The following is a 9989-nucleotide window of genomic DNA, read 5'->3' as shown; positions in this document are numbered from 1 at the left end:
TTTGTACTCTCAGAACTTCACTTCTCAAGGTCTCCAGCTTAAGATCCTCGGTTTGGGAAATGAACGGGCAAAAATTTTGGGTTATTTAATGTGGATTATGGTCCCTCTTTGTGCCACTCCTCCATAGTTTTTACCCCTTGCCTAAGGTTGATGTAAGCCTTCATGAAAAGATCAACATGATTGATTGCATATCAACGGCACAATATGTGCAATATATACAAATCAGATACAAATCCTGCATATCCGCACAGCTTATGTTCCACAGGTGACTATTAAGAAAAGATTATCAGATTATCAGTATTCCTGTCTGAGATGGTGAAGAAACTGCAGCATATATTGTCTAAATGCGGTTCCTATGAGGTGTAAAAAGAAATATCTAATTGCTAAATTGAGATCTTTGCGGCAGACAGAATCTAACATGGAAAGTTTATTCGGTTAGCACTGCCGTTGTAATGAATAGAAGTACGCGTTTGACTTTTTTGATATTATTTGAGGTTCTTTTTTGAGGGGGCGGAATTTAGTGGGTGTACTTGGTGTCTCTGCTCCACACTCCAACTCAGTAGGTGGCGGTAATGCACCTGATTTTGCTCTGCTAACCGCCATTAAACATTACCAGAAGAAGCAGAAGAAGAAGGTAGGAGTGGGTCTCTGGGCGGGGGTTTCATCAGCATCGGCGTCCGCACTGCGACAGAGGGACAATAGCCGCGAGCTCCGGACACACCGTGGGCCCGCATCCCGGGACAGTGCCGGTACTTTCCCTTTGCACCTGAACTGGAGGGGAGAGCTAATATCCTAGCGGGAAGGGTTGCTAGAGCTGCCCGGGGGTGGTGGTTTAAACTCGGGTTCCAGGGGGATGGGAGCCTGAGTGCCAGAACATATAGTGGAGACAGATGTTGTTGAGACCTCAGACAGGAATCAAAGGGCTGTGTGACTATTGTTTTGAGCTGCGTGTGTTTCAATACAATAAGTATTGCAGGAAAGACAGGGCATGGATCAATGTCTGGAATTTTGATTTTGTAGACATTAGTGAGACTTGGATGCAGGAGGGGCGGACTGGCAGCTCAGTATTCCGGGATTCTGTTGTTTTAGACGCGATACAACGGGAGGGATTAAAGGAGGATAAGTGGCGTTGCCCGATAGGGAAAATGTCAAGGAAGACTGGAGAACATTTATGGGTGGAATTGAGGAATTTTTAAAAAACGTATGACTGCGTTAATGGGAATACATTATAGACGACCTAACAGTCCGCGGGATTGAAAGGAACAAATTTGTGGAGATCCAGACTGTTGCAAGAAACATAAGGTTGTGATAGTAGGTGATTTTAACTTTCCACATATTGACTGGGAAAAGGACTAGATGGGATAGAGTTTATCAAAAGTGTTCAAGAAAATGTCCTCAGTAGCAGTCCCAACAAGAAAGCATGCAATACTTGATCTCCAATTAGAGAATGAGACAGGCGGGTGATAGAAGTTTGTGGACACTTTGTATCCAGTGTTCATAATGCCATTAAGTTTTAAAGTAAATATGCAAAAAGATAGGTCTAGGCCGAGGGCTGGGATTCTAAATTGTAAAAAATAAGGCCAAATTTGATGGTATCAGGAAGGATCTGACAAATGTGGATTGGGACAGGCTGTTTTCTGGCAAAGGTGGACCTGGTAAGTGGGAGGCCTTCAAGAGTGAAATTTTGAGAGTACAAAGCTTATATGTGTCTGCCAGAATAAAAGGTAAAGCTAATAGATCTAGGGAACCTTGGTTTTCAAGACATGTTGAGGCCATGGTTCAGAAAAAGAAGGAAGTGCATTGCAGGTACAGGCTGGTAGGAACAAAGGAGGTTCTTATGGAGTACAAGAAATGCAAGAAAACACTTAAGAAATAAATCGGGAGGGCTAAAAGAAGGCATGGGGTTGCCGCAGGTGACAAGGAGTAGGAGAATCCTAAGGGATTCTACAGATATATTAAGAGCGAAACAATTGCAAGGGGCGAAATTGGTCCACTGGAAGGTTAGAATGGCAATTGATTGTGGAGCCAAATGAAATGGGGGAGATCTTAAATTGGATTTTGTGCATTTTTATTTACTCAGGAGATAGACACAGAGTTTATAGAAGTGAGGCAAAGCAACAGTGAAGTCATGGACTCTATACAGATTGCAGAGGAGGAGGTGTTTGCTGTCTTGAGGCAAATTAGGGTGGATAAGTCAGTAGATGTTCCCTTGGACCCTGTGTGAGGCAAGCCCAGAAATAGCAAGGGCCCTAGCAGTGGTATTTAAGCATCCTTAGCTACGAGGATTGGAGGATAGCTAATGTTGTTCCGCTGTTTAAGAAAGGTCCTAAAAATAAACCAGGAAATTATAGGCCGGTGAGCCTGATGTCAGTAGTGAGAAAATTATTGGAAGGTATTCTGAGGGATCAGATATGTGAGTATTTGGATAGACAGGGACAGATGAGGGATAGTCAACTTGACTTTGTGTGTGGTAGGTCATGTCTAACCAATCTTATAGAGTTTTCTGAGGAAGTTACCAGGAAAGTTGATGAAGGCAAAGCAGTGGATGTTGTCTAATGGACTTTAACAAGCATTTGACAAGGTCCCACATGGGAGATTGATCAAGAAGGTTCAGTCGGTTGTCATTCAGGATGAGGTAGTAAATTGGATTAGACATTGGCTTTGTGGGAGAGGCCAGAGAGTGGTGGTAGAGGGTTGCCTCTGACTGGAGGCCTGTGACTAGTGGAGTACTGCAGGGACTGGTGCTAGGTCCATTATTATATAGATCATTATCATATAGATCATTGATATGGATGACAAATAACAATGTGGTTAACTATATCAGCAAATTTATGCATGGCTCAAAGAGTGGGGGTGTAGTGGACAGTGAGGAAGCCTGTCATAGCCTGTGAGGAATCTGCATCAGCTGGAAAAATGTGTTGGTAAATGGCAGATGGAATTTAATGCAGACAAGTGTGAGGTGCTGTACTTTGGTAGGACCAACCAGAACAGTAGGGCACTGAAGAATGCAGAAGAACAAAGGGATCTGGGAGTACAGGTCCATAATTCATTGCAAGTGGCAGCTGAGGTAGACAGCATCATAAGGGAAGCTTTGGGCAGATTTGCCTTCATTAATCAAAGAATTGTGCACGGGAGGTGGAATTTATGTTGAAGTTGTATGAGACATTGATAAGGCCTAATTTGGAGTATTGTGTGCAGTTCTGGTCACCAACCCATGGGAAAGACGTAAACAGGGTTGAAAGTGCACAGCGGAATTCCACAAGGATGTTGCCAGGACTGGAAGACCTGAGTTATAAGGAAAAATTGAATAGATTAGGACTTTATACCTGGGAACTTAGAAGATTGAGAGGAGATTTGTTAGAGGTGTACAACATTATGAGGGGTAGATAGAGTAAAAGCAAGCAGGCTTTTTCTACTGAGGTTGGATGGGCGTACAACTAGATGTCATGGTTTAAGGCTGAAAGGGGAAAGGTTTAAGGGGAACATGATGGAAAACTGATTCACTGTGAAGGTGAGAGTACGGAACGAGCTGCCAGCATAAGTGGTGCATGTGAGCTTGATTTGAATATGTACACGAGTGGGAGGGGTCTGGAGTGCAATGTTCACGGCGCAGGTCACTGGTGGTAGACAGTTTAAATGGTTCAGTATGGCCTAGATAGGCTGAAGCTCATGTTTCTGTACTGTACTTTTCTATGACTCTGTGACTTTCTCTGCGCAAAGATCCATACCCGGGCTCCTGGGAGTTTTTGAGCATGCACATCACTAGGGCTGTGGCTGAAGATGGACTTCTCGTTTGGTGGGGGTTTCTGGGTTTAATGACAGCGATTGGTGACACTTCCAGTGATCTCCCCCCCCCCCCCACCCTGGCTGCCATTCGGTAGGGTATGTTTGGAATCACAGGCGGAGGGAATGGGGGCAGATGAATTTCTCAGAAGCTGCCAAGCTCCAAATATCTAAAGCCAAGGATTAGGAACTCAGAACAAAAATGTGGCTCTAAGTCAATCTTGGTTGACCAGTCTACCTTCAAGTTACTGAAAATGAAATTTCAATAGGGTTCCCACGTGATTCCTTTGTCCATTCATCCCTTCTTACTAATCTTCTTCCCATACTTGTAAGCAGCCTAAGTGCTACTCCTGCCCATTCACCTCCTCCCTCACCTCCATTCAGTCCTTCCAGTGAGGCAACATTTCACCTGCAAATCTGCTGGGCTCGTCTGTTGTGTCTGGTGCTCCCGATGCGATCCTCTCTACAGTGGTGAGACCGTCGTAAATTTGAGGAGTACTTCGTCGAGGACTTTCACTCCATCCACCAAAATCAGAATTTTCCGGTGGCCAAACATTTAAATTCCCATTCCTGTTTCCATTCCGACAGGTTGATCCATGATTTCCTTTTGCGCTAAGATGAGGTCACCCTCAGGATGGAGGAGCAACGCCTGTATTCCGTCTGAGTAGCCTCCAACCTGATGGGTAAAGAAAATCCCTCCCCCTGCCCTCTGCTTCTTTTTACCAGTCTGGCCTCTTACCACATCTACCTGCCTATCACCACCTCCTCTCTCCTGTTGGATTTTTTCCTCTCCAGCCCTTTCCCCATCCTACCCACCTGGCTTCACCTGGAACCTTCTAGTTTATCATCCTTCCCCTCCCCCACATTCATATTCTGGCCATCGCCCGAAACCTTGACTGTTCATTAATTTCCATACATTCTGCCTGACCTGCTGAGTTCCTCTACCATTTTGTGTGAGTTGTTTTGAGTTTCCGGTATATGCACACGTTCTCATGTTTATGAAAATGTCATTTAGTGCTGCGTGAGAAAAAGGAACAAAACCCTCCCATCAGCTTTAGTTCTTGAGAAGATCACCATTGTTCCCCCTCCTGTTGTTCTGGGCCTTCCTACCCGTGAGAGCATGTTTTATACCATTCTCACTGGGTAGATAATGATATCAAACACCTTTATCCTGGGTAACAAGTGACTTGTAGCTTTCACATCACAAAGGTGTCACACTCCAATGAGAAAGGCGACTGCCCCACCCCCTCACCTTCATTGGCATTGCTGTCAATCATCGGGGGGAGGGTGGGATTGGATAGAGTGACTGGAAAATCTCCAGGAGCAGCCATGTGATATGTGTTCTTTGTAGTGCTGTGGGACATGCTCAGAACTTGAAATAATACTAATGAAGGGAGACAAACTGAGCCAAGTCACAATTTGAAGACTGGTAGAAATGGCCCATTCTGATAGAGACAGAAAAACAGTGAGACAATTTGATGGTCAGTCCAGAAGCCTGATCCGTGCCCAGTTAGAAGATTTGTTCCTCCAACCTTGCTGTACAGGGTTGTGTCAGAGTTCACCATAGAAACTAAACTGATCTCATCTGAAATGCTGTCCTTCACCCATTGATGTCTTTTGTAAATCTTTTTACAGGTTAGAAACCCCAAAGAATTTTGAATGGGAATTCAAACACAGCAACATGTCGGTTTTGCTCTCTCAGTCCAGATATTTAAGGAGTGACCAGATATTTCCTTTGTGATACCAATATATCCGTTGTTGATCCTTGAAGATGAAGAAGTATCTCATTCCAAATGAAAACGAGCTTTGTGTCTGAACTGAAGTTTTCTGTTGTAACTCAGTGAAATCCCACTGGAACTGGGGTGCTGAAGCACACCAGCATTTGTTCACTCGAGATCAGTTCTTCAACTACACAGGGATTGACTATGTCTGACTTCTGAATCGCCAGAGAACTGACTTCAGGGAGATATAATTCTCCTTTTCTCAGTGTGGGAAGGGATTCACTCGCTTAGCTGACCTGTAGACACACCGGTGAGTTCACAGTGGGGAGTGGACATTCACCTGCTCTGTGTGTGGGAGAGGTCATACAGCTTGAAGATCCATCAGGAAGTTCACACATTGAGAGGTCGTTCACCTACTCAGACTTTGGGAAGAGTTTCAGTCACTCAGCCCACTGCAGACACACCAGTGAGTTCACAGAGGGGAGAGACCAGCCAGCTGTTTTGTGTGTGGGAAGATATTCACTCAGTCATGCGATCTGCTGACACACAAGTGAGCTCAACTCAGGAGAGGCTGTACAACTGCTCTGAATGTGGGAAGGGATTCGCTCAGTCAACCTGCCTATAGACACACCAGTCGGTTCACACTGGGGAGAGGCTGTTCATCTGCTTAGCCTGTGGGAAAGGATTCACTCAATCATCTCTGAAGGTACATCAACGAGTTCACACTGGGGGAAGGCCGTTCACTTGCTCAGACTGTGGGAAGGGATCCATTTGGTCATCTGATCTGTTGGCCTACAGGTCAGTTCACACTGGGGAGATGCCGTTTACCTGTTCCGTTCACCTGTTCAGTTCCACTTCCTTAGACTGTGGGAAGGGATTCACTCAGTCATCTCCACTGTTGGCACACCAGTCAGTTTACACTGGAGAGAGGCTATTCACCTACTCAGACTGTGGGAAGGGATTCTCTTCATCATCTGACCTATTGGCACACCAGTCAGTTCACACTGAGGAGAGTCTGTTCATCTGTTCAGATTGTGGGAAGGGATTTCCTCGGTCATTTCAACTGAAGCTACATCAGCAAGTTCACACTGGAGAGAGGACTTTCACTGACTCGGCCTGTGGGAAGGGGTTCACTCAGCCATCCAACCTACAGACACACCAGCAAGTTCAAACAGGAGAGAGGCAGTTCAACTGTTCTTTAAGTGGGAAGGAATTAACTCAGTCATCTCACCTACAGACACACCAGTCAGTTCACACTGGAGAAAGGCCGTTCACCTGCTTAGACTGTGGGAGGGGATTCACTCAGTCTCAACTGAAGGTACATCAGCAAGTTCACGCTGGGGAGAGGGCTTTGAGTGGAAAGGGATTCACACAATCATCCGGCCTATTGTTACACCAGTCACTTCATACTGCGGCGTTCAGCTACTCAGACTGTGGGAAGGGATTCACTCTGTCATCTCAACTGAAGGTGCATCAGCGAGTTCACACTGCACCGAGGCCATTCACCTGCTCAGACTGTGGGAAGGGATTCACTCTGTCATCTCAACTGAAGGCACATCAGCGAGTTCACACGGCAGAGAGGCCGTTCACCTGCTCAGACTGTGGGAAGGGATTCACTCAGTCATCCAGCCTACAGATACACCAGTCAGTTCACACCGGAGTGAAACCGTTCACCTGCTCAGACTGTGGGAAGGGATTCACTCAGTCATCTGACCTACTGGCACACCAGCGAGTTCACACTGGGGAGAGGCCATTCATCTGCTCAGACTGTGGGAGGCGATTCACACACTCATCCAACCTCCAGAGACATCAGTCTATTCACACTGGGGAGAAGCCGTTTACCTGCTCAGTCTGTGGGAAAGGATTCACTCAGTCATCTGACCTACTGGCACACCAGCGAGTTCACACAGGGGAGAAGCCATTCACCTGCTCAAACTGTGGAAAAGGATTCACTCAGTCATCTCAGCTGAAGGTACATCAACGAGTTCACACTGGAGTGAGGCCGTTTATCTGCTCAGACTGTGGGAAGGGATTCACTCGGTCATTTCAGCTGAACGTGCATCAGCGGGTCCACACTGGTGAGAGGCCATTCATTTGCTCTGAATGTGGGAAGGGATTCACTCAGTCATCCAACCTTGTGACACACTACCGAGTCCACACGAGATAAAAAGTTTAACTATCCTGCCTGCTGGATACTTAACCATCACAGTTGCTGAATTCAGAGGCAAGTTCAAAAGTGATCGTTGGTGTTGAACTCTGCAATTACTGCTGTCACTCATCACACCCAGTTCTGCACCCTGGACACTGGGCATGGGAGGAGTCTCTTCTGCTGGTGTTTATCTTTAATAAGACTGCAGTTTAATATTCTGCATGGAATAAACAAACTCCTTGCAACACCTTTGGTTCTTTAGCAAATCATCTTTGTTGAATGTCATCTGGTTCTGAATCCTTCTGCCAAGTGAGACCATTGTTCATACTATTCTGTCTGGGTGTATAATGATAATGAGTACCTGGGTAACAAGTGACCTGTAGATTTCACACCACAAAATGTCCCACACATTAACAATCTGCAAAGAGAAATTCTAATCACCTACCCTTGACTTTCATTGACTTTGCCATTGACCATCACCTCAAGGTCACAGTGATCAGAAGGTCTGCAGGAGCAGCTGTGTAAATACCGTGAACTCCGAGTAGGGCAGTGGGACATGCCCAAAGCTGTGGTGCTGGAACAATGGACAGAGGCACATTGAGCCAGATCACAGATGGACAACAGGCACGATTGTCCCATTCTGCTGCGGATAGGTAGGCAGCCAGGGAAGTTGATGCTGAGTCCAGACACCTGAAGTCTGATGAGACAGAGGATGAGAATTTGTTCCCTTAACTTGCATGGAGCCTCACTGTAACAGTGTGATGTCAGAGCTCACCTTGGAGACCAAAACTATCTCGTCTGAGATAACCTTTCACCCATTGATGTATTTTGTAAATTGTTACAGGGTGGAAAAGCAAAGGATTTGTAAATGGCAATCTCAAGCACAACAACTCAGTTCTGTGAATCTCAGTTCACCAGCACTTGAATACCATCAATCTTTGAATGTGGCATTGGAGATGCTAGATAGCATCTAGGTAGGTACCACACCAGTTGTAGCAAGTAGAATCCAGACATGTGTTCAGTGTAGGGGTGAGGTTTGAATGAACCAACCTGGAGGTAAACCTTGTAAATTGTCTTCAAGTTATTAAAGGTGTGAACGGATATTTCCTTTGTAACACCAGTGTATCAGTTGCCAATCCATGGGAAAGAAGGCATATCTTATATCAGCTTGAAATGTGCATCTGCTTTGTGTCTGAAATGAAGTTTCCTATTTTAACTTCCCATTGAAACCCACTGGAACCAGGACTCTGAGAACGCTCCAACACATCTTCACTGGAGATCAGACATGCTACTGTTTGAAACGTGGGAGGGATTCGCTATGTCATCTGACCCGGTGAGACATCTGAGAGTTCACAGCAGAGAAAAATCATTCATCTGCTCTGAGTGTGGGAAGGGATTCAGTTGTTACCTGCTCTGAATGGGAAGAGATGTAATCAGACAGGTGTGGTTGTTGGTGTCAGATTCTGCAGTTATTGCTGCTGTTCACCACACCAGGTACTGAACACTGGTCGTTGGGCACAGGAGGTGTTTGTTCTAATGATAGTAGTTTTAATTGGACTAGAGTTAAATATTGTGGATCTGTCATAAATAAATCAGTTCTATCTTAAATCTTGTGTCTCTTGTCCCTACTGACTGCAGTACACTCAATGTACAATAGAGACCATTTTACCCCTCTGCTCCCTGCCAGTGTTCCTGTTCCTTCTCCTCACATCAGCCAGTCGTGAAGTTCTTTATCTCTGTTCACTGGCTTTTCCCTTAACTCCATCCCTGCTGCCCACCTCCGGCTGCCCCTGTAGGGACAGGTTCCCAATGGTCACCACTCTGAATGAAGAAGTGACGTCACTGATCAACTGATCTGACATTTGGCATTCGTTCTTCCTTCAAACTTTATTTACGTTTGTACTTGTGCGTAGGGGCAGCAGTCCAGCCCCTGTCACTGAACTGCTCTGAAATTTCTGCGCAGAATTGTCAATTTTTCATGGATATTGGCCAATTGAAATCTTGTGCAGTTTCTAATGCCTTACTTGCATACGTAGAATACTTAGCACGATACATTCTTACAGGTAGTAATAACCAAGAAAGCTGCACACAATTTACACTTACAAACTGCTGGAGGAACAGCAAGTCAGGCAGCATCTATGGAGGGTAATAAGATGTTGATGTTTCAGACTGAGACCCTTCATCACCTGCTCTCTAGGACTCTATTCCCCACCACCAATCCCAACCCCTTCTCCCTATTTTGGGGTCACTCCTTCCCCGCCCCCCCATCTCTGAGTCAAACCTTTCACCAGTCCCCAGTACTTGGCTTGCTCACATGCCCCCCTGCCCCCTTTCTG

At 45.7% G+C, this 9989-nt stretch overlaps 1 protein-coding gene across 3 annotated transcripts; it reads left to right on the top strand.

The window, feature by feature from the left end:
- The first annotated feature begins 592 nt into the window (after positions 1 to 592).
- LOC132406426 (zinc finger protein 229-like) lies at positions 593 to 8344 on the top strand. 3 transcript variants are annotated; one of them, XM_059992060.1, is made up of 3 exons: positions 682 to 749; positions 4372 to 4466; positions 5419 to 8344. In XM_059992060.1, exon 3 carries the CDS (start codon positions 6322 to 6324, stop codon positions 7669 to 7671), a length of 1350 nt encoding a protein of 449 aa, XP_059848043.1. In that variant the 5' UTR covers positions 682 to 749; positions 4372 to 4466; positions 5419 to 6321; the 3' UTR covers positions 7672 to 8344. The 3 variants fall into 3 exon arrangements, with proteins under 3 accessions (XP_059848044.1, XP_059848045.1, XP_059848043.1); XM_059992061.1 differs by lacking the exons at positions 682 to 749; positions 4372 to 4466 and adding an exon at positions 593 to 634; XM_059992062.1 differs by lacking the exon at positions 4372 to 4466 and having other exon boundaries at positions 628 to 749.
- Positions 8345 to 9989: the final 1645 nt, after the last annotated feature.

The sequence above is a fragment of the Hypanus sabinus genome, chromosome 16 (genome assembly GCF_030144855.1).
Source record: "Hypanus sabinus isolate sHypSab1 chromosome 16, sHypSab1.hap1, whole genome shotgun sequence".
Taxonomy (NCBI): Eukaryota; Metazoa; Chordata; class Chondrichthyes; order Myliobatiformes; family Dasyatidae; genus Hypanus; species Hypanus sabinus.
This window is presented reverse-complemented; position numbering and strand designations above follow the sequence as displayed.

Excerpts from the sequence above, each read along its gene's own strand:
- LOC132406426 (XM_059992061.1), top strand. The coding sequence starts at position 6,322 with ATGCCGTTTACCTGTTCCGTTCACCTGTTCAGTTCCACTTCCTTAGAC.